Source organism: Anolis carolinensis, chromosome 2, assembly GCF_035594765.1.
Source record: "Anolis carolinensis isolate JA03-04 chromosome 2, rAnoCar3.1.pri, whole genome shotgun sequence".
In the NCBI taxonomy this organism is placed as follows: Eukaryota; Metazoa; Chordata; class Lepidosauria; order Squamata; family Dactyloidae; genus Anolis; species Anolis carolinensis.
Genome location: NC_085842.1, coordinates 28295664 through 28319360, shown reverse-complemented (window position 1 = coordinate 28319360; position 23697 = coordinate 28295664). Strand labels below are relative to the sequence as shown.

Below are 23697 nucleotides of genomic sequence, written 5' to 3'. Positions count from 1 at the left end.
CATCATCCACGCCTCTGGGTTGATACAACAAAAAGAAAAGAAAAATACAGTCCTAATTAGAGGGAGAGGAATAATTGTTTTTATCCAATTGCTGCCATTTAAATATAAAATACAAATTATCAGATTTTAACTGGATTGGATGGCAGTGTAGACTCAAGGCCCTTCCACACAGCTATATAACCCATTTATAATCTTATATTATCTGCTTTAACTGGATTATCTGGACTCCACACCTTTACCCTTTACCTTAACTACCACCAATTCCTCAATACTTTATTTCCCATACCACCATACTTCGCCACAGCACAGCTAGTAGTAATATATAATGCTAATATTGTGCTATGCAAATAATATATTGTATGTACATATAACCTGTAAGCCGCTCTGAGTCCCTTTTGGGGTGAGAAGGGGCGGGGTATAAATGTAGTAAGTAAATAAATAAATAAGGGGAAAAAATCAATCAATCAATCACTTTGCCATGACTCATGGCTATGGAATTGTGGGATTTTACAATGTCTATGGCCTTCTGTGACAAAGAGTGCTGGTGCCTCACCAAACTAGGTGTGAAACTGCACTCATTCTGCAGTGTAGATGCATCCTGGACCTTGGGTGATGTTGTAGCCGACCGAGGCGTGGCGACCACCAGCACCACGTTGGCTAGGGCCAAACCCCCTTCAATGGCGCCGGTTTTCTCCCAAGCCAACAAAAGGGAGAGCTGCAGTGCCCCCTCCTGCTCTCCCCATTGCTGCGCCTGCTGCCACACCCAGCTCTGCTCCCAGGCCCCCTCCCTCTCCCGCTACGTGTCTCTTTCCGCCGCCGTCCAATCAGCGCGCCGCTCCCGACGCCGGCGGGCCAATTAGAGCGCGGACCGCCCGCCAGTTTATAAAACCTTTGTCTGGGCGCCTCGCCCACCTTCCTGCCTTCCCTCGGCGTCGCGTTCGGAGGATCGAACCTTGAGCTCCGCGGCGTTCTGAGTCTTAAAGGAGCGGCGCGGCTCTGAAACAAAAGGAACGGGGGAAAAGTAATTAAGTTAAAAAAAAAACAAACAACCCGAGCCAGGCAAGATGAGGGAAATCGTGCACATTCAAGCTGGGCAGTGTGGTAACCAGATCGGTGCAAAGGTGAGGATGGGCCAATGCGGTAAATTATTAAGTTTGGGGGTTGCAAAGAAACAAAAATAACGTGGGAAGAAATTATTTAAAAATGTGGCCGACCGGGAGTTATCGGCAGAGCAATGCGAACGGGGTGCATTGGATTTAAAATATTGGGCTGGGAGGGGGAATGGTTCGTTTTAATTACTCTCAATGATGAGGAAAGGAACGTGGGGCTGTAACGCTGCTTCCGTTCCATACAAAACGGTCGCCTGTCTTTGGTGGGAGGGAAAAAAACCTGGTAACGAGAGCCAAACGCTGTGAAAATGAACGACGTTAAATAGGGACGCGCAATTCCATTGTCCACGTGGTTTTCATCTTTCCCATCCCTATAATCACAGCGTTTTCCCAATCTCTCAAGGTGTTATTTTCCCAGTTTAACTACTTTGCAACGGAATGTAGCGCGTTGCTTTCCCCAAAGGGACGGCGTTGCTTAAGGGGCGTGGAATTTGCTGCCTCCCATAATCAGCGTTTTTTCAGTCTCCCAAGTTGTAATTTCCTCCATTGAAGGGGACAAATTAAGAGCCAAGCCTCTTCGCCGTTTAACTACTTTGTAACTGAATGTAACGCGTTTCCTCTCACAAAAGAACGGCGTTGCTTAATGGACGCGGAATTAGCTGCCTCCAACCATCCATCCAGGTGGTAAAAACGGAGGGAAGGCGCCCCAAATTCCCCGCCAACTAACGTCCTCCTTAACGTTTTTAGCGCCAAAGGGGCTGCAGCCAGGAGGAGGGATTTGAATTTTTTTTTTGCTAGAGGAAGTGGGAGGGGAAGAAAAAGCATGAGGCTTCCCACACGAGGCTCTGAAGTGTGGGTTGGAAATAGCGGGCTTTATCTCCATACATTATCTTTAACCCTTGCTCTGCATTCTCGTTTTTAAAAACATACTCTTAAGGGTTGGAGTTGGAGCAACAAGGAGTGCCTCCCTTGTACAATGAGTGCAGTTTGACCCCCAGTTTTAATTGCTATGGTTCAAGGCTGGGGAGTCCTGGGATTTGTAGTTTGGTGGCGCACTTTAGAGAAGGCTACAGAAACCATAAAACCCAAACAAAAATCCAAAAGCCAAGGCAATAAGCACGGAGGAAAAGATTTAATGTCCTTTTAGACATTAGGATCCATAGAAGAGCCTTTTTGTAACTAGTTCAAATCTGAAAGCCTTGTAACTAACCTAAATCTGAAAGGGGCGGACATTAACAAATATAATATTGACAGTATTATTAATAGCATTATTACTATTAATATATACACCAGGCATGGGCAAACTTGGGCCCTCCAGGTGTTTTGGACTCCCACAATTCCTAACAGCCTCAGGCTGTTTCTTTTCCTCCTCATATAGTAACCATAAAATATTAACACATATGCATTGCATATTATGCAGCATAACGTAGTAGTCCCAAATTATAAGCTATTGTGGGTGTGTACATTTTAAAGGGAACACCCTATGTTCTCTTTTGCAAAGAGATTCCTTCCTAAATGACTTCATGACAAAAATGGCTTCTCTAACACTCCCTCCTCTGAGATTCATAAAACATACATATAGGGGGTGTTGTATGTTGTATGTTTTACGGGCTGTATGGCCATGTTCTAGAACATACAACAACCCTGTGATCCCGGCCATGAAAGCCTTCGACAACACATACACATATATATATGCACACATGCAGAAATGTATTGTGGCCACACTTGCAATACATTCACACATGCACACCACAAAGGCCAGCTTTTACATAAAACCCCCAAATTAATGTTTAGGGTCCAACTCTCCTCCCTTTTATCTCATTTAATGGTCTTTTTCCTTCTTCCAAGAATGGGTGTCTGCAGAGCTCTGGAGTCTCAACACTGCAGTTCAAGGGCACTTAAAACTGCTTTGGCTCAATACAATGGGATTTGTAGTTTGGTGACACATCGGAGAAGGCTAAACACCTTCTAAGGACCTCATCCCCCTAGAGTTTGGATCCACTTTAAATCCACTTTAGAGAGGGGTCTTTAAACAGCTCAGCCAGACAGATCCTGGGCCTCACCAGACTACAAACCCCAGGATCCATGCTCTGGTGTGACGGGACAGTAAAACTACAGCTCTCACAATTCCATAGCATTGAACCATAGCAGCTAAAACTAGTGTCAGACTGCATTAATCCTATAGTGTGGAGGCACTCTTTGCTGCGAAGCCTTCCCACAGGGCTGAGCTGCCTTCCCTGCATCTCAATATGTATAAATATATGGCAGAGACATGGAATCCAGTGGTTTGGCCCTGGTGGAGGCTTTTCTGTCTCTCCCCGCCATTTGCTTCCCCTTTTGCTGATGAGCGGATGCCATGTTTGCCGCCAATGGACCATCCCCCTTTTTCCTGACCCGCCCCTCTTTTTTCCGCCCTTCTTTGTCTGCAGGCAGCAAGCACATGGCTGACGGGCCAGCGCCCTGCTTGCCGCTTCCCTCTTGCATTCCTGGCTGGAAATATTTTTTTCCCCTTGAGCCTTCTCCCTGTCACTCCATAGTTTAGTTTCCCTTTTAGAAGGGGTTGCTCTTTCCACAGAGGGGTGTATCCATACTGTAGAATGATTGGAGTTTGACCCCCATGGCTCAATGCTATGGAATCATTGTAGTTAAGTATTTAGCCTTCTCTGGTTGCCTCTCAGAGCTACAAATCCCACAATTTCTGCAGTGTAGTTGCATCCTGGAGCTCGGTGGCTGTGTAAGCGGGTGAGGTTTTAGCCCTATCGCGGCGTGGCGACCACCACCACCATTGCATTAATTTTACAGTGTAGATCAGGCATGGGCAAACTGGCCCTCCAGGTGTTTTGGATTCAACTCCAAAATGTTAACGGTTTAAGATTGGGAGCCCAAGGAACGCATTGTATAGCAGGCATGGACAAACTTTGGCCCTCCGGGTGTTTTGGGCTTCAACTTCCATAATACTTAACAGGCTACCAGCTATTGGGAATTGTGGGAGTTGAAGTCCAAAACCCTTGGAAGGCTGAAGTCTGCCCATGCCTAATGTAGAGCCATTTCATTCTGGCAAGAATGGACCGTTATCTGCAATGGCTACTAGTTGGGTGGGACTTTCCAGAAAGGAGCAGTTGCAGCTTGTAGCATAACAATGTTGCCACACTGTCTTTCATCTATCATGAGTTCCTTTGTTCTGTAAGTTTTTCCCCCTATTTTGCATGCCTCCATTCCAAGCAAAAGGGGAGCCGGTCATCTCCAAGCTGGCTCCCAGCCATCCTAAAATGGCTCCCTGACTCCGCGATGTAGTGCTGGCTGGGTGCACATGGCTCTTGAACTGGCTCAAAGCCAGACTCATTTGCTCTTCTACAAGGCTTTCCTATAAGCAGCCCTTTCCTTGAAACCAAGGATAACGGTTTTATTTATAGGCAAGAGAGAATCAGGGCTTTAAGGCGTGTCTCAAAGCAGCGGTCTAAACAATGGAGGACTGGAATCTCAGCCTGCCTTCCACATTCGTTCCTCAAAAAATAAAAATCCCAAAGGTTCCCCACTAAACAAAAAACCATGTGTTCAGTTTTGTGCCACATTAGATCCTTTTTCTAGACATAATTCCATCTTTTTCTCCATATGCATACGATGGTACAAAAGCCACATGGATATACCAGAGCTTCCCTTTTAGGCTCTTTTTTCTTACCTTAAACAAAGAATCAGTTCATCCCTGCATAGAAGAAGGTGCATTCAATTTGAGGGCTTTCTTCAATTCGTTTTCTCCATTGGCAATAAGAATGTGTAAGATCTGCTTCCTTTAAATAATGGCAGTAGTTTCCTTTGTTACCATTTTTGCTACAATCTGATGGTGAAGATAAGGCTATTATAAGAATCAAAAGTTGGAAGGAAAACAACACTCATATTTCTATATTTTTATCAGTGGTCACTTTAATAGCCATTGTTTAGCAGTATAAAAGACAAGATGGTAACTATGTTAAGATGACAAAGTACCTGTATTACAAAGGCTAGTGAATAGAGTTGTTTTTATAGTTCATCTGTATTCATATCTGCTCAAAATTTATTTATCGACTACCTATTCTTCTCTTTAAGGGAAAAAAAGACCTAAAGGATAAGCTCTGATACATTTATCCATAAGGTCATAAGGTAGTTGGTAATGGTTTTGCATTATGATAAGTAACATTAGCATGAAATGATCCATTGCAGCTACAGAGATGTAAGGCTGTTGCAGATTTTAGTATTCCACATAATAATTCCCCATTTGGCACAAACAATTCTGCAGCGCTCCAAAGCTTTGTCTGCAGAAATCCACACCCCAAACTGTGTTGAGTTGGTGGGTGTTTTGTTTATTTTTAATTCTTAATGAAGGAATGCAACAATAATCTGAAGAGGTTTTTTCCCTACTTACTAAGGTTCTAGATATGTTTTGGTCATCCCAACTTGCCACTCTTAATCAAGATCCATAGATGCTCACAACTTTAAAAAATGCAATTTAAAACCTGCAATATACAAAATATTAAAATAGAATTAAGCCTATTAGGAAAAAAGATTTATTTTTGGGGATGAGATGACAGTGACAGAAATAGGGTTTCAGTGCAGATCCTTTGTGAACTTGGTCACCTTTGTATGCATATAAGATCCTGTATTTTATTTTACCAGAATCCTATTAGGAATATGTCATTGTGATGGTCAGAGGATATTACTGTCATTAAATGACTAACAACTATTCCTTTATATAGGATAATGTCTTAAACATTTATGGGATTGTGGCTAAAGGAGCATTGTCTACTTTTGGGACCGGTTGTCTGCATTACCCCTATCTTTTTGGTGGCACTAGACTGCAACAGAATATAGGAAGGTGTGGCATTGATTCTTTAGCAGCTAGTTATTGTTTGATTTAATATATGATTTACTGTATTTCTTCAATTCTATGAATTGGTGCCTTTTAACTGAAGTACCACCTCCAACCAAAAAATACATACGACCACACCCTTTTTTTTTTAGAGATGGGAGAAAAAAGTATGTCTTAAAATAAAGGAAATAGAGTAGTTTATTGGGCAAATGATAGGGTTATTAATTACAGGGTAAGGTTGGGGATGGTGAGAGTTTTGGGATGGGTTGTAGAATGCATCCTAATGTTTGGTACTCATGGATAACGATTCCATCACTGGCTTCTAGAAAAAGAGTTTTTTGTGTTGCAAAGAACAACTAGGAGAGATCTTCATAGATATTTCCTATCTGCCCCACCCTCCTTCACCTCTGCATGACCTAGATTGCGGCACACTTCTTCGCTTTGGCATGCAGGAGGGTGTGTTCACCCTGCAGATCTGGCACCTGATGAATTAAAAAAAAGGGGCCTTGCCCCACTAAGGAAGGGGGATTCGGCTTGGGTACCAGATCAGCATCAGCATCCCTTATTTTAAGAACCCTCTCCCTTCCCTTCCCTCCCCTCCTCTTTCTCTGGAAACAAAGGACTCCAGCCACAGCTGCATACCATCCCTTATTGTGGAATCCATGGCTGCTGCCAACCCTAATAAATGCTTGGGTTGACTTTTTTGGAGTGTGTCTCTGCACTGGGGTGAGCTTGCTTTTCCCCACTTCACATCCTCTGGTGTATTTAAAAATTTATGGATCTGCAGAGCTTTGGGTGTGTTTGGTGCGACTGAGCCAGCCAGAGGGATTTTTTTTCTTGTTGGCACAGATTTGAAGACAAAGAAACCAGAGTCATTGAATGGGGGAAATCATAGGGCGCTGCAGGCAGCTGGATCTTACACATATGCCTTTTGAACTTTTTTCAATTTTTACTAAATTTTCACAGTACAGTAGAAACAGAACAAATATACTAAAATAAAATCTGATAGAAAAAGTACCCCATAATATTCCACCCCTTGCCCCACCCATCTCTACTAACTAAAAGCTAAGCTCTATCCCCACATTTTAAATAAAGTTTATATATATACAGTATATAGATTTTTCTCCTCAAGAAAGGCAACTGTCAAACTATTACATATTTCTTGTTCTAATTAATTGCATTTCAGTTTCTGTTACATATACATTTAAATTAATACATATGTACCAGTAATATTCATTACAACAATGCATACTTGTAAATTTTATATTCTTGTTAATTTTATCTTTAGTTCATTGACTTAATATTCTCCCCAATTTTATTCCCTTTTACTTTTTCATTTTTAATGACCACGTTTAATCCAAATCAGTTGAACTGTCTATACAGTGGAGAGAGAGAAAACAAAACCTAAATATTTATTGGAGAGGGTTTTGTTCCTTTATGTAAAACCCCCCTTTTAAAGTATTCCCCCATTTTTTTTAAAGTGACATTTTGTGCATTAACATAACTTTTTAAAAATATTAATGAATTTGGACACATTTCTCTACACATTCTACAGTATAGGACCTGTTACACTTCCCAATCACAGTGCTATTTGGGACTTAGGAAATTTGTAGTTCCAAACATCTGGTTGGCAGTCTCCCATCCAAGGACTAACCAGGGCTGACCCTCCTTAGTATGCTCTCAAGTCTGCCTGGGATGCTTTTTCCAAGTAGCTAAAAAGCAAGATCTTAACTTTAAATGGCACTGGCTCTTTAAGTTTGGAGAAATCATCTAAGAGAACCATTTGCTGTTACAGTCCAGTCATTTATTCTGTGCTTCTAGAAGCTACACTTTGTAATTCCAGTCTTTTATGATATGAAGGAAGGCTTTCTACAAACCAAATGCCAGGATTCGTTTTGCATTACATCCAAGGAAAGTCACGAGAAAAGCTTTGCTGTGTGTGATTAATGCCTCCCTGAACTATCCTCCCACCCAGAGCTCCCATAATTGATGAGACCATTATGCTTGGAACTGGCCAGCTATAACTAGTCTATTGATTCTGTGGCTAACAAAGGGAGCCATTTAAAGCCAAGGCAGTGGTCTAGAAAGATCTCCTTTGCTTCTCTACCAAAATGGCACATTTTCTTCTTTGTTCTGCTGCACAGGGTAATGCCGTTAACTAGGAGTGCATCTGCACTGTACAATTAATGAAGTTTGATACTACTTTTAATTGCCATGGCTCAAGCCTGTGGAATAATGGGAGATGTAGGTATACAAGGTCTTTAGCCTTTTCTGCCAGAGTTCTGGTGTCTCACCAAACTACAACTCCCAAGATTCTATAGTATTGAGCCAAGGCAGTGAAAGTCGTGTCAAACCACATTAATTCCATTGTATGGATGCACTCAGTGGGGGTGGAATTAATGCAGTTTGACACCACTGTTAATTCCCATGGCTCAGTGCTATGGAGTTATGGGAATTGCAGTTTTATAGAGTATTTAGCCTCCTTTGCCAAAGAGTGCTGGTATCTCATCAAATTACAAATTCTGGGTTTCTATAACGTTGAACCATGGCAGATAAAGTGGTGTCAGTCTTCCTTAATTCTATAGTGTAAATCAGGCATGGGCAAACTTTGGCCCTCCAGGTGTTTTGGACTTCAATTCACATAATTCCAAGCAGCCTACTGGCTATTAGGAATTGTGGGAGTTGGTAGTCCAAAACACCTGTATGGCCAAAGTTTGTCCATGCCTGGTGTAGATGCACCCTTGGTCTGGTGGGTTAAATTGCATCAATAATGTGTGCTTCCATGTATCTTCCAAGTCACCTGACATAAGTAAAAATAAAATGTTTCTCTGATTGTAATCCTTAATTGAAGTTTCCCAGAACGAAATGGCAATTACAGCACGTTAAATATTAATCTCCATGAGCTCATTCTTGAGATCATGTGCATATGCTGGTTCCAGCAAACATTAGATCATCCCCATGTGCAGGGTAATACCTGAGGTTTATTCAGTGCCTGTGTTATCTTAGCAGTGCTTAACGGTAGGTTGATCCCCATATTGCTGGAAGGAGGCGGGGTTGAGGCCGAAAGATTATAACTTCCTCAATGCCACCTACTGAGTGGCATAGGTGAAGCTCGAAATGGCTTTTCGCTCAGCTTCTTAGCTGTGATGCCAGTCTGCATTAATCTGAAGAGGCAGCAATGCTGTTAGACATACAGAGTTGCTTGGTATATAGGTTAGGGCAAATCTGAGCTTTGGAGAAATGACATACATGTGTGCAAAACAAAGTCAGATATAGGTTGAGGGCAAGTCGTGGGCCAAAATTATGGATTTTGATATGACCCATGGATAGGTCTCAGGTTATTTTGCAGAGAAAGCACCAGCATTGCCTTGGGTCCAATTACTTCCCCCACTATCTATCTTGTGATCCTCAAGCAAAGGACCCTTTAACAATTTCCTTTCAAATATTAGAGGCTTGGAAAGGAAAGAAATTTACCATGCTAACTTGTTATATAAAGTTACCTCTCAGCAAAATAGTCTGCTACTAAGTGGCAGGTGAGAAACGCATTAACAGTGTCACTATGTTGTTACATTTTCATTTCACTATGTTCTTTAAACCTACTTGAACAGATAAGAAGGAGGCATAAAATGTTGGTGTGGGGTATTTTTTTTGCCCCAGTTCACCTTTTAAAATGCAATTCCTTTATACATATCACTGAGTTGGAAAGGGTCCCAGGGCCATCTAGTCCAGCCCCCAGCCATAAACAACTCAAACACTGCCGAGACATGGCAATTCAACTTCTACATAGGGACCACCAAACACGAATCAAGGTGCATGAAGGGCACTGCAGACTAATTCAGCCAGAGAAATCAGCCATGGCAGAGCACTTGATGAACCAAAGTGAACACAGCATATTATTTGAGAACACAGAAATGCTGCACCACTCGAACCAACTCCATGTCAGATCACATAGAGAAGCCATTGAAACAATTTTAACAGAAAGGAGGAAACCATGAATATGAACAAATTCTGTATTAAAAAAATTCTAAAATCAGGACAGTAAATAAAGAACACCACTCAGAAAAGAGGAATTCCAGACATGAATCAATCAGGGCCAGCTAACACCTCCCAACAAAAGAGTCCCCAGGCAGGAAGCAGCCAGGCTTTGAAGCTGCAAGGCCATTCATTGCTAATCAAGGTGGACAATTGCAACATTCACACTTGCCTCCAACAGAAAAGTGTTCTTTCTCCCACCCTGGACTTATCCACAGATATATAAACCCCATTAGTTTCCAACAGACCTCACTAGCCCTGAGGATAACTGCCATAGAGGTGGGCGAAACGTCAGGAGAGAATACTTCGGGAACATGGGTGTATAGCCAGGAAAACTCACAGCAACCCAACAATTCAACATCTCTTTAAATATCTTCAGTGGAGTCTACAACACCTTAAGACAGTTCCCTCAATTTTTAAACAGCTCTTAGTATCAGGAACATTTTCTCAATGTTTAGGTGAGGATCTCTTTTCTTGTAAAATGAATCCCTTCTAGTCTTTGGAGCAGCACAAAACAAGCTTCCTCTCTCTTCTACCTGACATCCCTTCAAGATCTTTGAAGACTGCTGTCATGTCATCTTTCAGTCTTCCATTTCCCATGATAATCCTACCAAACTCTGTAAGAGCTTCATTATTGGTTTTGGCTTCCAACTCTTTTATCATCTTACTCATTCTTCTCTGGACTCAGTCCAGTTCATTAATATCCTTTCTTACAGTGTTCACAATCGATCCACCAATGTAATGCCATTCCCATATCACCCTCTTCCTTGAGGATACCTCTTTATTTTTTACTTCATCGTTTTCAGTATTGGGCTTAAAACTAGATGTAGCTGAGGAATTCTAAAGGGAGAATGAGAGGGTTGGTTGGTGAAATGTGTCCAGATATTGAAACCAAGTTGCATTATCCTGGCAAGAAAGCCTATTGGTCTAAGATGTGCACTGGGTCAATTCTCATGGTGATATCCATGAAAATATGTGTATCACCATGACAATTAACCCAGTCCACATCTTAGGCCGAGAGGATGGCTTTCTGTGAATAGTGCAGCTTGGTTTCAATGTCTAGACACCTTCCAAAGGGTGTGTCTACACTGTAGAAGCAATGCAGTTTGACACCACTTTCACTGCCATAGCTTAATTCTATGGAATTCCAGGGTTTGGAGTTTGGTGAGGCACAAGCAGAGAAGGCTAAATGACAACTGCCACAATTCAATAGTATTGTACCATGGTAGTTAAAGTGTAACTGCATATATGCTTAGTATTCATAGCAGATGACATTTGGAGACCAGATGAAGGCCACTCAGTGATAAGCCAGAAGTTTCTTATGCTTTTTTATGGTGGTGATAATTGAGTTGCTGTCTAGAGCAGTAAAATAAATAAATAAAAATCCACTAATCCGTGGAAAGCTAGATTTGTCAGAAGAGATCAGATCATTGTCAGCAAGACAGTAGATTTCACACAGGATACATCAATATCTTGCTTGACAATGCTGCTTAGTTTTATGTGTCCCTCCCTTCCATTCCTGCCTTCTTTTCTACTTAGCAAGATCACTTCGGGCATAAGAAAGGGGTGGATGGGAGGCCAGCAGGCTCCTGTGTCCTTTCTGTCAACCATTACCCTGTTGAAGAAAAATGTTTGGAATTTTTTTTTGTCCCCACAGCTGTGGTCTTAATGGGGGAGGCCAAGGCAACAGGCCTGGGAGGGACTTCTGTTTTCCTGGAGCTTGTGATAAAAGTCCTGAGGCAGTTTAAGAAGGGAACGCCTTCTTTCTTTTCTTCCCTTTCTTCTCCTATTCATGTTCCCCACGGGGTATGGACAGATGGTCCCCTTTCTTCCATGCTGGATTCGTCTTAAAGGAAATGAAGTAATGAAGGGTTTGGATGGGTGGGATGGTGTAATGAAGGAGGGAATTGTTGACACAAATGCAAGGGTGTTACATAGCCCTTGCGTAGTTTTGTTTCAACTCCAACACATAGTTCCTCAGTGGAGTCTTTTCCCTTCTTTATCTTAAGGATTGGTAGTGGAGGACTCACTTAAAAAAAAATTCAGTATAGCTCCAGTTTCTGCACCCCAAACCATGAAAAATATTGAGCCCTATTGAAATGAAGATCTTCCAGGTTGAGAATATCACAGGGTCATGCTGGAAGACCTGGAAAGATACCTAGAGAGGACATACTTTGTTGGACGTGGATAAATGAAGCCAAACTACAGATATCAGTCTTGTGGATACGGGGTGATGCTCTAGACATGATTTGAAGTGCTATAGTTTCTGATGCTTGTTGGTCTAGGAAAGTCTGGAGTCCCTTGATGGATTAGTAAAGATCATGTTCAGGATGACATTGCCCTAATTAAATCCATTCTGACACTAGAAGAAAACCTAGTTCTTCTGCGTAACATTTCCCCATTCCTGCACATTTCTCCTCTTTAAGTCCACCTTCCAAAAAACATGCATTGATGCTGGCTTCTGGAAAAAAATTATTCTAGGTATCTAAAGAATTCTTTTTTCTAAACTAATCTAGGCCAAAAGTAAGGGTTTTTTATTGGTCCTGGATAACCTGGAGGTGAGTCAGAAGGCAATCTTTGAGCCATTTTCCAATTCACAGCTATACTGGGATTAGGTATGAGCACCTGGTGGTATAATAATAATAATGGTACATCATCATAAAAATGAAATAAAACACTAAAAAACCACACAACAAGATAACAGTTAAAATACAAGTTAAAATCCACTAATGAAATACAGATTAAAATTCACAACTTACAGAGATTCAGGTCTAACTCTTGGGGTCCTTTTCTGGTTCCATTTCAGCCTATTCACAACCTCCCTTTGCACACTGGACTGTTTAGTACCCTTTGGAGGAGATAAAGTGGGGTATGAATAATAATAATATTTTATATAACCCTGCCTATGTATGCTGTTTTGTCTGAGTAGTTGCAGCACGCAATAGGGAAGAGCTTTGCCCTATTAAAACTTGTGATCCTGGGGGGAAACATGGACTGCATGTCTATGTTTTCCGCTTCCACTCTTCATTTTGTTTATAAGGTGGCCCTTGTATTTAAAGGAACTGCTGCCACGGGGCCTAATTCCTTTCCTCTCCTAAAACTATAGCCTTGGGTTAAGGATGGGCAACTGTAGGGGTTTTTCCCTCCCTGAGAGGCACTACAGGTTCCATTGATGCAATAAAATTCCCAGAACTAAAAACAAAACTGAGAAGTGGCAATAATAACAATAACAAGGCAAGCCATCTACTGCTAGTTTTGAGGAAGAAAAAGATTTTAGGAAGCAGCCCTTTAATAAAACTCCCATTGCTCTTCTTTCACATAGACTGAGCCTCAGGATCCTTTTGTGAACATCCCCATATTTGCCTTGTTGTGGATTAAAAGCGGTTAGCCACTTTGAGACTAACCAGGAGACAATATGGTCTGTCTCTGGAACCGAATCCTCCCAGGAGACTGAGTGTTCATATCCCTGCAAAATCATAGCCACTTCAGGCCTGGTTGGATACTGCCATGCTGCAACTGATTCTTCTCCCATGCTGTGTAGGCCTTGGGAATTTTGCCTTCCAGAAGGAGCCCTAATCTCTTGTGGAGAATTGATTGGCAGAGGCCGGATACAAGCAGCTTAACCTTAGTCTCTTGCCATCTGTCCAGGCCATGCTATTGAAAGCCCTGTGTGAGAGGGAGAGGGGTGGGGAAGGAGAGGCCTTGCATATAAGCAGCTGGCCAAACGTATGCTGGGGGTGGAGATGCAAGGAGGCATGCTACAGATACAATGGGAGTCTCCCAGATAACAGAACTTGGGCGGAATAGAAAAGTTTGCGAATGTAGTATCTGTATAGAATGATATCCAAAATAAAACACCATGTAGACTTTTATTTTGGGCAGAGTTATCAGCACAGATTCACTTAAAGGCCAGGCTAATGATGAAGATTTAGGAAAAGCAATATAAGCATGAGGTTCCAGGAACTTGCAGACACATGTGTACTCCCTGTGTAGCCTAAAGTCTGCAAATAAACATCATCCGAGAACAGTTTTCTTTTATGATTCACCATTAGTCATCATAAATAGATAACATAGAGGAGGTATAGTTTCATACATCAAAAAATGGGATGGGAATTCTGCAGTTCTCCAGATGTGTCTGAACTTTTTGTACTTTTACTGCTGGGAGTAACAGTTCAGCAACAATTTGGGGGGCTGAAACATTTCCATCCTTGATATAGAAGGCAACCAATGATTGAGAGCTATCTCTTGTTGTAAAATTGTGTCTCACATTTTCTCTTAAGCAAAAGAACTTAGAACCCATTTACACTGGCCATTTAATGCAGATTCATACCAGTATTAAAGTGGTTTTGCTCTGCAGATCATTACATTGGAAATCCTTGAAAAACGTGAGGGCCAGATAGTGATTATAAAAACCACAAAGCATTGATGCATATTAAGGGCTTTCTTTTGAGTATTTTGGTGGGGGTTTGTTGTCTGGCCACCACAGTTTGAATCTAGCTATCAGTGTAGTGGGGGACCTTGAGAGAGCTAGTGTAGTGGTTTGTGTGTCGAACTGTGATTCTGGAGACCAGGGATTAAATCCCTGCTCTGCCATCTAACCCACTGGTTGACACACCCAGAGGAAGATGATGGCAAATGTCTTTTGAACAAATTTGGCCAAGAAAACTATGGTAGGATTGCAGTAAATCGGAAACAGCTTGAAGGCACAGTCTCTCAACAAAAACAGCATAAAGAAGTGAAACTTGCATTAGTTCTCGGAATATTTTGGGGGATGAAGTTGCAACACTGCAGTTTTCTTCTGACTGTGGCGAAGCTGATCTTTCCATGAATGGGAACATGAACTAACCACACGATACTCAGATGTGTCTCCTCCTCACAGTTAAATTACATTGCTGCTGTAAGATATGTCCTTGTTCTGCATTCTCTCTTTCTAACACATCTTTTTTTGTTTTTCTTTCTCCCCTGCAGTTCTGGGAGGTGATCAGTGATGAACATGGAATTGATCCCACTGGGACTTACCACGGGGACAGTGACCTACAGCTTGATCGCATCAGTGTTTACTACAATGAGGCCACTGGTGAGTATTTGCCTTCTCCTTGTTTTAATGTTTTCATCATGTTAGTTTGCTCCCTTTTTTAATTTTTTTTTGGAACAGTATGCTGGTATCTTTCTTTCAATGCCATTTTTCTTTTTCTTCCACCTAATGCTTTTAGAATTGGTTGCTGTTTATTTTTTATTGTAGGCATCTGTAGTTACGTGTAAAGAATAATAAAACTGTCCAGAATTATAACTAGGGATCCCTGCATTTTGAGCATCAACGAAGCCCATCACCAGCTTCTTGGGAAACTTGATATTTTCTCTTTGTATTTAAACCTATGCTGTTGAAGAGATAAGTGATAGCACCAAGGCGAGCATCAAACTGGTACTTTTATAGGGGCTGCAGTACTACAATAACCCAACACGTTGTTGAGTTCTTGTGCTGGAATTATTTTTTTTGCCAGAAACATGTTGGATAAATGAATTTTGGAAGGACTTAGCAAAGCCAGTTTCAAGAAATTTAAAACCTTGTATGGAGCACAATCCAGAAGCTCCAATGGGCTAGGAATTGGGAGTGGGCTTGGGAGGCCTTTATGTTGCTCAGAATGTTACATCTGATACAATGTGCTCCCTTTCTTTTGACCAGGTGGCAAATATGTCCCTCGTGCCATTTTGGTTGATTTGGAGCCAGGAACTATGGACTCCGTGAGGTCTGGACCTTTTGGGCAGATTTTCCGACCAGACAACTTTGTATTTGGTAAGATACAACCCCACCCTTTTTTGTGCCATTTAATTAAACTTTGGTGGAGGGGGGAGTATACAGGATTGCCTTCCAAGACATTTCAAGTCATGTCAACTTTGCTGTTGCTATTGTGAGACAGAAGAGGTAGAATCGTATTTAAGGTTGCCCAAACAGCTAAATGTTGGGTATACCAAATATGAAGTGTTATACTTCAAAATGTATGCAAGGGAGATTGAAGTACCAGCAAACCCTGAGAATGTCTGGATTATGGAATGCCTGTTAAATCATTCATTCAGAATTGTCTGCGTTTGCACCTTTTAGAGGGGAAGCGCTAGCATGGTGAAAGGGTTTAGCCATATGAATGTCCGAGTGCATATTGGGCGGTCCCCTTATATGAGAATAGGAGACTTTGAGGCTAACCAAATAGTTTGGACTTCATTCTCAGAAGCCACAAAGAGCATGAAATGGAGTAGCATCATTTAAGCCTCTTCCTCAATTAATTGCTTTAAGAGAGGAAGCATGGGAAATACTATTAAGAGAGCTTATCCCAAAAGCCTACAATTAACTTGATAGAGGAAGTACAATATTGTGAGTTGACACTTATTTGCTAAAGAAAGGAACAAGCAAACCAGACAGTGCTCAAACCTTTCTGAGTCAATTAGTGTTCTCCTTTATGGGTGTGCTGTAGTTCACAAAGTATAGAGAATTTAAATGCAGAAAATATCTTCAATTGTTTAGGGTTAGGGGAAAAAAACAATGTTGCAGGGGGACAGCAAGATCCATTTTGGACCAAAAGATTTTCCCCCTGTAAGAGTTATTACCATGGGAACTAGCTGTATTGTAACGGAGGGAGTTGAGAGTTGGCCACCATAACCCAAGCTTCATGGTTTCTCTCCCACCTTCTGCCTCATCCAGGCCAGAGTGGAGCTGGTAACAACTGGGCCAAAGGGCACTATACAGAAGGTGCTGAGCTGGTGGATTCAGTCCTAGATGTGGTGCGGAAGGAAGCAGAGAGCTGTGACTGTCTGCAAGGTTTCCAGCTGACCCACTCTCTGGGTGGTGGAACCGGTTCAGGAATGGGTACCTTACTGATCAGCAAGATCCGGGAGGAGTACCCCGACCGCATCATGAACACCTTCAGTGTGGTGCCATCTCCCAAGGTCTCCGACACAGTTGTAGAGCCATATAACGCCACCCTCTCAGTGCACCAGCTGGTAGAGAACACAGATGAAACATACTGCATTGACAATGAAGCCCTTTACGACATCTGCTTCCGGACCCTCAAGCTTACCACTCCTACCTACGGCGACCTGAACCATCTAGTGTCTGCCACCATGAGCGGCGTGACCACCTGCCTCCGTTTTCCTGGACAGCTGAATGCTGACCTCCGCAAGCTGGCGGTCAACATGGTCCCCTTCCCTCGGCTCCACTTCTTCATGCCTGGCTTTGCCCCCTTGACCAGCCGTGGCAGCCAACAGTATCGGGCCCTGACAGTACCAGAGCTGACTCAGCAAGTATTCGATGCCAAGAACATGATGGCAGCCTGCGATCCCCGCCACGGGCGCTACCTGACTGTGGCCGCTGTCTTCCGGGGACGCATGTCCATGAAAGAAGTAGACGAGCAGATGTTGAATGTCCAGAACAAGAACAGCAGCTACTTTGTGGAATGGATCCCCAACAACGTCAAAACAGCCGTGTGCGACATCCCTCCCCGAGGTCTCAAAATGGCGGTCACCTTCATCGGTAATAGCACAGCTATCCAAGAGCTGTTCAAGCGCATCTCCGAGCAGTTCACCGCTATGTTCCGCCGCAAGGCCTTCCTCCACTGGTACACAGGTGAGGGCATGGACGAGATGGAGTTCACAGAGGCCGAGAGCAACATGAACGACCTGGTCTCCGAATACCAGCAGTACCAGGATGCCACAGCTGAGGAAGAGGAGGATTTCGGCGAAGAGGCCGAGGAGGAAGCTTGAGGTTAACCCTGCTATCATTTCATGAATTAAAAGTTAAATAAATAAATCCGCACAAAATAAAAATTAAACAAATTGCATCTCCCAAGTTCTGCTTCTTTTTCCTTTTACTCTAGCTTGTTCTGTCTCCTTCCTTCTCTTTTTGCAGGCAGGGAAGTCCCCCATGTCAGAACCGACTGAGGGTTGTCCTAGGTCTTGTGTACATATTTCTTGGTGTAACTTACAGCTGCTACGGATTAAATACTGACTAGTCTCTTAGAAGTAGCTAAGTGGGGTAAGTGTGTGAGGAAAGGTTGCCTGGAAGAGCAGCTCCAGGTTTTGTTGGAATTCAAATGTCTATTAGTTTTTGCTGCTATTGCAGTGTTGAAGGATGATGGGAGCAAGAGTTTAGTCTAGAAAAGCCTGGGCTATAGTTTCCTTTGTTCTGTTGCCAATTTTAATCTGTCTCAGCAACACTTGAGAAGCTTCTTTTCTCATTCTGCTCTTTCCGCACATCTGATTCATGAGCTGTTAATGAGGGAACATGAGTGTGAGTCCTTAATTGTGAATTGAATGGAAAGGTGATACAGAAAAGACCTTTGATCAGCCTTTCTCAACCCAGAACATGTCAGTTATGTCATCCTTGGTCAGGAATGGGATAATGGACATGGTTGGTCAACCTGAAGGCTGCTAGATTTGTAGGGAAAGTCCTTACAGGATGGAAGATGCAAAATGTATGTTCTCTTTCCAGGAGTTACTAGGGCCAGGAGACAAATGTGTTTTGAATACTTCTGAAAACTAGGAGAAATTGTATGTGTCTTAGGCTTTGCTCCTTTTGCTTTTGATTCTCCAATCGGATCTGTCACTCTAAATACTTTTGGTCTGTTCTTAAACCTGAAGTCACAACAGAATGAGAAGACTGGTGACATTTCCTCTTCTGACTGCCAAAACATGTTTCAAATCATTTCTATTTAAAACTTGTGCCCTATCTTGCCTTTTTAAAAAATCTGAAGGAGGCTACTTTTGACCTTTTGAGAGCCTGGACAAAAACTCTGGAAGGCCAGGGTTTGAATCCTCACTTGGCCATTGAAACCCACTTCTTGACTTGAGCAAGTCACACTGCCTTAGCCTCAGAGGGGAAGGTAAAGATTAAAACCCCTCTTGAGCAAACGTGGCTAAGAAAATATTGTGACAGGCTCGCCTTACAGTTGCGATAAGTCAGAAATAACTTGAAGGCACACAACAAGAGGAATCTTGTCATTTTCTATCTGCTCATTCCAGAGAGCATTGGTGCTCAGAGATGGCAGCTACTTTCTGCCTTCCAGATCTTTTTTGCTCTACTTTAAAGAGTTGGCTCTTAAAAGATGTGCCAGCCTAAAGTAGATAACCGTCAACAGTACAGAATAATTGCCATTGAAGAAATGTGGAACAAGGCATCGGCTCCAAATGGGTGTTGTTTTCAAAGATTTCATGACCCTTCTTGGGCCACTCATTTGTCTTCCTTTAAAACATCTCTGCTTTTTCATGCTGCTCTTCCCTCTGTTGGCATTTCTTAATCTTTTATCACTCTATTCCCCTCATCTTTTTTTTTAAACGACCCAGCTTTTTCATATTGAAAAGATGTCAACAAATAAAATGGTTTTTATGTTTTCTGTTTGTGTTGAGTGTTGTCACTCTCCCACCGGAGAACCAAAGTGGATCATTCTTCCATCAGCCTAGGCTTATCATAAAAATTGGTTTATTATGGATGAGGATTTAGAAAAAACATGCAAAACAAATTGTATCCATGAAGAAAGCATCAAATCCTGTAATACTGTATTTCGATAACATACTAATAGAAGGAGAGTCTTACACACAGTCTGATTCTTGTTATGTAAGAAATGTGACTGAAATAGGGCAATGTGTTGAAGGCTTTCATGGCCAGAGCTCCAGGTGGTGCAGTGGATTAAACTCTTTTTCCAGTATGACTGCTGACCAATGGGTTGGCAATTCGAATCCAGGGAGAGTGGGCGAGCTCTGTCAGGTCCAGCTCCCCATGCGGGTCATGAGAGAAGCCAAAACATCAGGGCGTCCCCCTGGCCAATGTCCTTGTAGACAGCCAATTCTCTCACACCAGAAGCGACTTGCAGTTTCTCAAGTCGCTCTTGGCACACACAAAAATATTACTAATTTAAACAGTTAACAGCAGTCTCGCTTCTGGATATGAAACAGAATAATGCCGTTTTGATCTTTGTCTCAAGCACCAAAATGCATCTGAGCTAAATCATGGGAATAACTATTCAATGTATGAATCACGTGGGAAAGAATGTTTTTCCATGCACATCTCTGAAGATAATTTTCACAGCAACTTTGCTGTTGCTTCACCAAACAAGAGGGAGCATGCTTGTTCTACTGCCCTTGAAACTAGAATTAGATGCAATGGGTTCAAACTGAAGGAAAGAAGATTACACCTGAACTTTAGGAAGGACTTCCTGACTACAAGCTGTTCAACAGTGGAGCTCTCTGCCTCAATTTGATGGAAGCTTCTTCCTTGGAAACTTATAAACAGGCTGGGTGGCCATCTGTCAGGGATACTTTGTGCTTTTCCTGTATTGCAGGGGATTGGACTAGATGGCCTATGTGGTCTATTATTCAGTAACTCCCATGAATCTAGAACATAGAGCCATGGCAAACTGCATTAAGTCTAATGTGTAGAGTAGCCTTAGAAGTCCCAGATCCTAACTACATAAAGGAGCCTTAAATGCTGAGGGAGGAATGATTAATAAGTTATGTGTCGGGGCATCGTCTAAGCAAAAATGGAAGAACAAACTGGTTGGAAAAAGTATTGGAGCAAAGAGTGTGATATGGCTATGGAGACTGGGAATCCCTGCTCAGCCATGGAAACTCACTAGATGATCTTGGAGAAGCCACACACTCTCAGCCTCAGAGGAAAGCACAAAACACTTGAGCATTGTGTAGTTTCTGGGCTGTATGGCTGTTCTAGCAGCATTTTCTCCTGACATTTTCTCCTGTACCTGTGGCTGACATTTCCAGAGGATCCCCTGAAAATGCCCACCACAAATGCAGGCAAAACATCAGGAGAAAATGCTGCTAGAACATGCTCATACAGCCTGGAAACCATACATTGTCCCTGTGACTCTGGCTGTGAAAGCCTTCGACTATACAACAAAATACTTGTTTGTGTTTACTTTTTATTATTAATGGACATTAAACATAATCCCAACATCGTCCTTCAGTGAATGCAAAGTTTGTCCAAGGATCTCGAATGACCGCAGAATGGCTGGGCTATTTGTGCTTGCCGCGTCATTGTTTTGCTCTTTAATGCCCATAATATAAGCTTCCAGCAGAATCTTTAAATTTTTTCCTACTGCTCGTTTTTAGCAGTCTGCATAAATGCATTTAGAGCTGTCATTGCTTTTGGTTGCCTTCATCTTGGAGACTATATAAAGCTGATAGAAAGGAGAAGAGAACAACTTTGCATGAATCAGCAATCATTTTCTAGTGCTGGAAGCAATTGCTTAAAAATAGTATAGCTTAGAGCAGACCTAGGCCAACTTGGGCCCTCCAGGTGTTTTGGACTTCAACTCCCACAATTCCTAACAGGCTTGACTTAGAGATTCAAAGGTTTCATTTTCTCAGACTGCAAACCAAAACGGTGGCACAGGAATGCACGAAATGCAACCTATTTCTGCCAACCTAAATAATGCCATTGGCCCTTCAGCCATCTAACCTTACTTCCTGTTTGTGGGCCATTGATTTGACACTCCTATCCAGGTATGTTGCAGCCTGAGGCCAAGGTGCAAACCTGCTTCACATCAAAGTTCATCATGCTCAAAACGCCAATCAAGATTACATGACAGAAAGCCTGTTAACCCTGCAGAAATATTATTCCCCTTCTATAGCATTAGGAACACAGAAATCAATATCATGGGGATTCTTTGTTATGCATATTTTGGTATATATGTGTCTGTGTGTATACACACACACAGCATGTACAAAGTGCATTTAAAAATAAACATACGTGTACAGTAGAGTCTCACTTATCCAAGCTAAACGGGCTGGCAGAACCTTGGATAAGCAAATATCTTGGATAATAAGGAGGGATGAAGGAAAAGCCTATTAAACATCAAATTAGGTTATGATTTTACAAATTAAGCACCAAAATATCATGTAATACAATAAATTTGACAGAAAAAGTAGTTCAATACGCAGTAATGTTATGTTGTAATTAATGTATTTACGAATTTAGCATCAAAATATATTGAAAACATAGACTACAAAATGCATTGGATAATCCAGAACCTTGGATAAGTGAGATATGGTTTATATAGGTAGGTAAGGGTTTTCCCCTGACTAGTTGTGTCCGACTCTGTGGGTTGGTGCTCATCTCCATTTCTAAGCCAAAGAAGTGTCATTGTCCATAGACACCTCCAAAGTCATGTGGCCGGCATAACTGCATGGCGTGCTGTTACTTCTCACTGGAGTGGTACCTATTTATGTACTCACATTTACACGTTTTCGAACTGCTAGGTTGACAGAAGCTGGGGTTAACAGCTGGAGCTTAACCCACTCCCTGGATTAACCCGCTGCGACACCAAGGGCTCCTTCTATAGCATTAGGAACACAGTGAACCCTTTGTTGTGTATATTTTGGTGTATGTATGTATGTGTGTGTATAGATGTGTATATGGCCATCTATCAGAGGTGTTTTGAATGAGATTTTCCTGCTTCTTGCAGGGGGTTGGACTGGATGGCCCCTTAGGTCTCTTCCAACTCTCCGATTCTCATATATACCACATACCATATATTTATATATCTGATATATATACTTTCACAGTATATATATATACACACACACCATATATATGCACTTGGTACATGCTCAGAGGCACTAAAGGGAGAAGAAAGGGAAGAATAAAATGTCCCAGTCTTGAAACATTTCTCCAATCCTTCTCTTTTACTCATTTCTCCCAACTAAAAAGAGAAGGGGAAACCTTTACCTTAAAAAGAGAAGGAGGAAAAGGCACCATCAATACCATGAAAGGGAGCAGTATGAATTTGGCCACGTTGCCTGGATACAAAGGAAGAAAATGGCCGCCAGCAACGAGGGGCGGGGCTTTTCGTAGCCACGCCCCCTTTTGGCCGCCATCTTCTTCCCTCCAAGAACCGCCTGGCTTCGCCGCAGTTCCAGTAGAGAAGGCATGTGGAACTGTACCATGCCAGACAAAGGGGGAGAGCCGACAAGATTCTGTTCTTTCCTGCCGTGCTGTGAATTCCTTACATACACACTCATGTATCAAGGAACCTTTTGTAGAAAAAAAAGTTTCGTGGACCTATTCGATCGAATTTTAGTTCCTCCATTGAGCTATTAGGAGATAAAGACAGTAAACCCCCCTTTACTGTCTGAAATGGTACAGACCCAATCTAGTATAAAAGGAAGAGAGCCTATACAGAAGATGCAGAATGGAGACAGTGGGTTGTAGTGTGGTTTCTGGGTTGTATGGCCATGTTCCAGAAGCATTGGCTCCTGACGTTTCGCCCTCATCTATGGCAGGCATCCTCAGAGGTTGTGAGGTATATTGGAAACTAGACAAGGGAGGTTTATATGTCTGCGAAAGGTCCAGGGAAGGAGAAAGAACTCTTGTCTGCTGGAGTAAAGTGTGAATGTTGCAATTAATCACCTTGATTAGCATTGAATGGCCTTACAGATTCAAGGCCAGGCTGATTCCTGCTTGGGTGAATCCTTTGTTGGGAGCATTGTGGCTGCTGTGGGGACACTCTTTGTCAGGGAAGGCTAAAGGCCTCCCAGGATTCCTTGGCATTAAGTCATGGCAGTTAAAGTGGTGTCAAATCGCATTCATTCTCCAGTGTATATGCAACCTAGTGCAGGACCAACACTAATAATAAATAATAATAAACTTTATTTGTATCAATCTCCCCAGAGGGATTTGGGGTGGTATATATGACAACCCCGGTGGCGAAGTGT

At 42.3% G+C, this 23697-nt stretch overlaps 1 protein-coding gene and 1 long non-coding RNA gene across 2 annotated transcripts; one reads left to right on the top strand and one right to left on the bottom strand.

Annotated features, from left to right (window-relative positions):
• Nucleotides 1-897: 897 nt before the first annotated feature.
• On the top strand, nt 898-17813 carry tubb (tubulin beta class I). Its single transcript, XM_003227017.4, has 4 exons — nt 898-1121; nt 14953-15061; nt 15668-15778; nt 16679-17813. The coding sequence occupies exons 1-4, from the start codon at nt 1065-1067 to the stop codon at nt 17734-17736; spliced, it is 1335 nt and encodes a 444-aa protein (XP_003227065.3). The 5' UTR covers nt 898-1064; the 3' UTR covers nt 17737-17813.
• Nucleotides 17814-18010: 197 nt separating this feature from the next.
• On the bottom strand, nt 18011-22876 carry LOC134297078 (uncharacterized). The gene is made up of 2 exons (XR_010003801.1): nt 22712-22876; nt 18011-21161 (listed from the first exon to the last, which is right to left on the bottom strand). It is a non-coding gene; the product is annotated as an uncharacterized LOC134297078 (long non-coding RNA).
• Nucleotides 22877-23697: the final 821 nt, after the last annotated feature.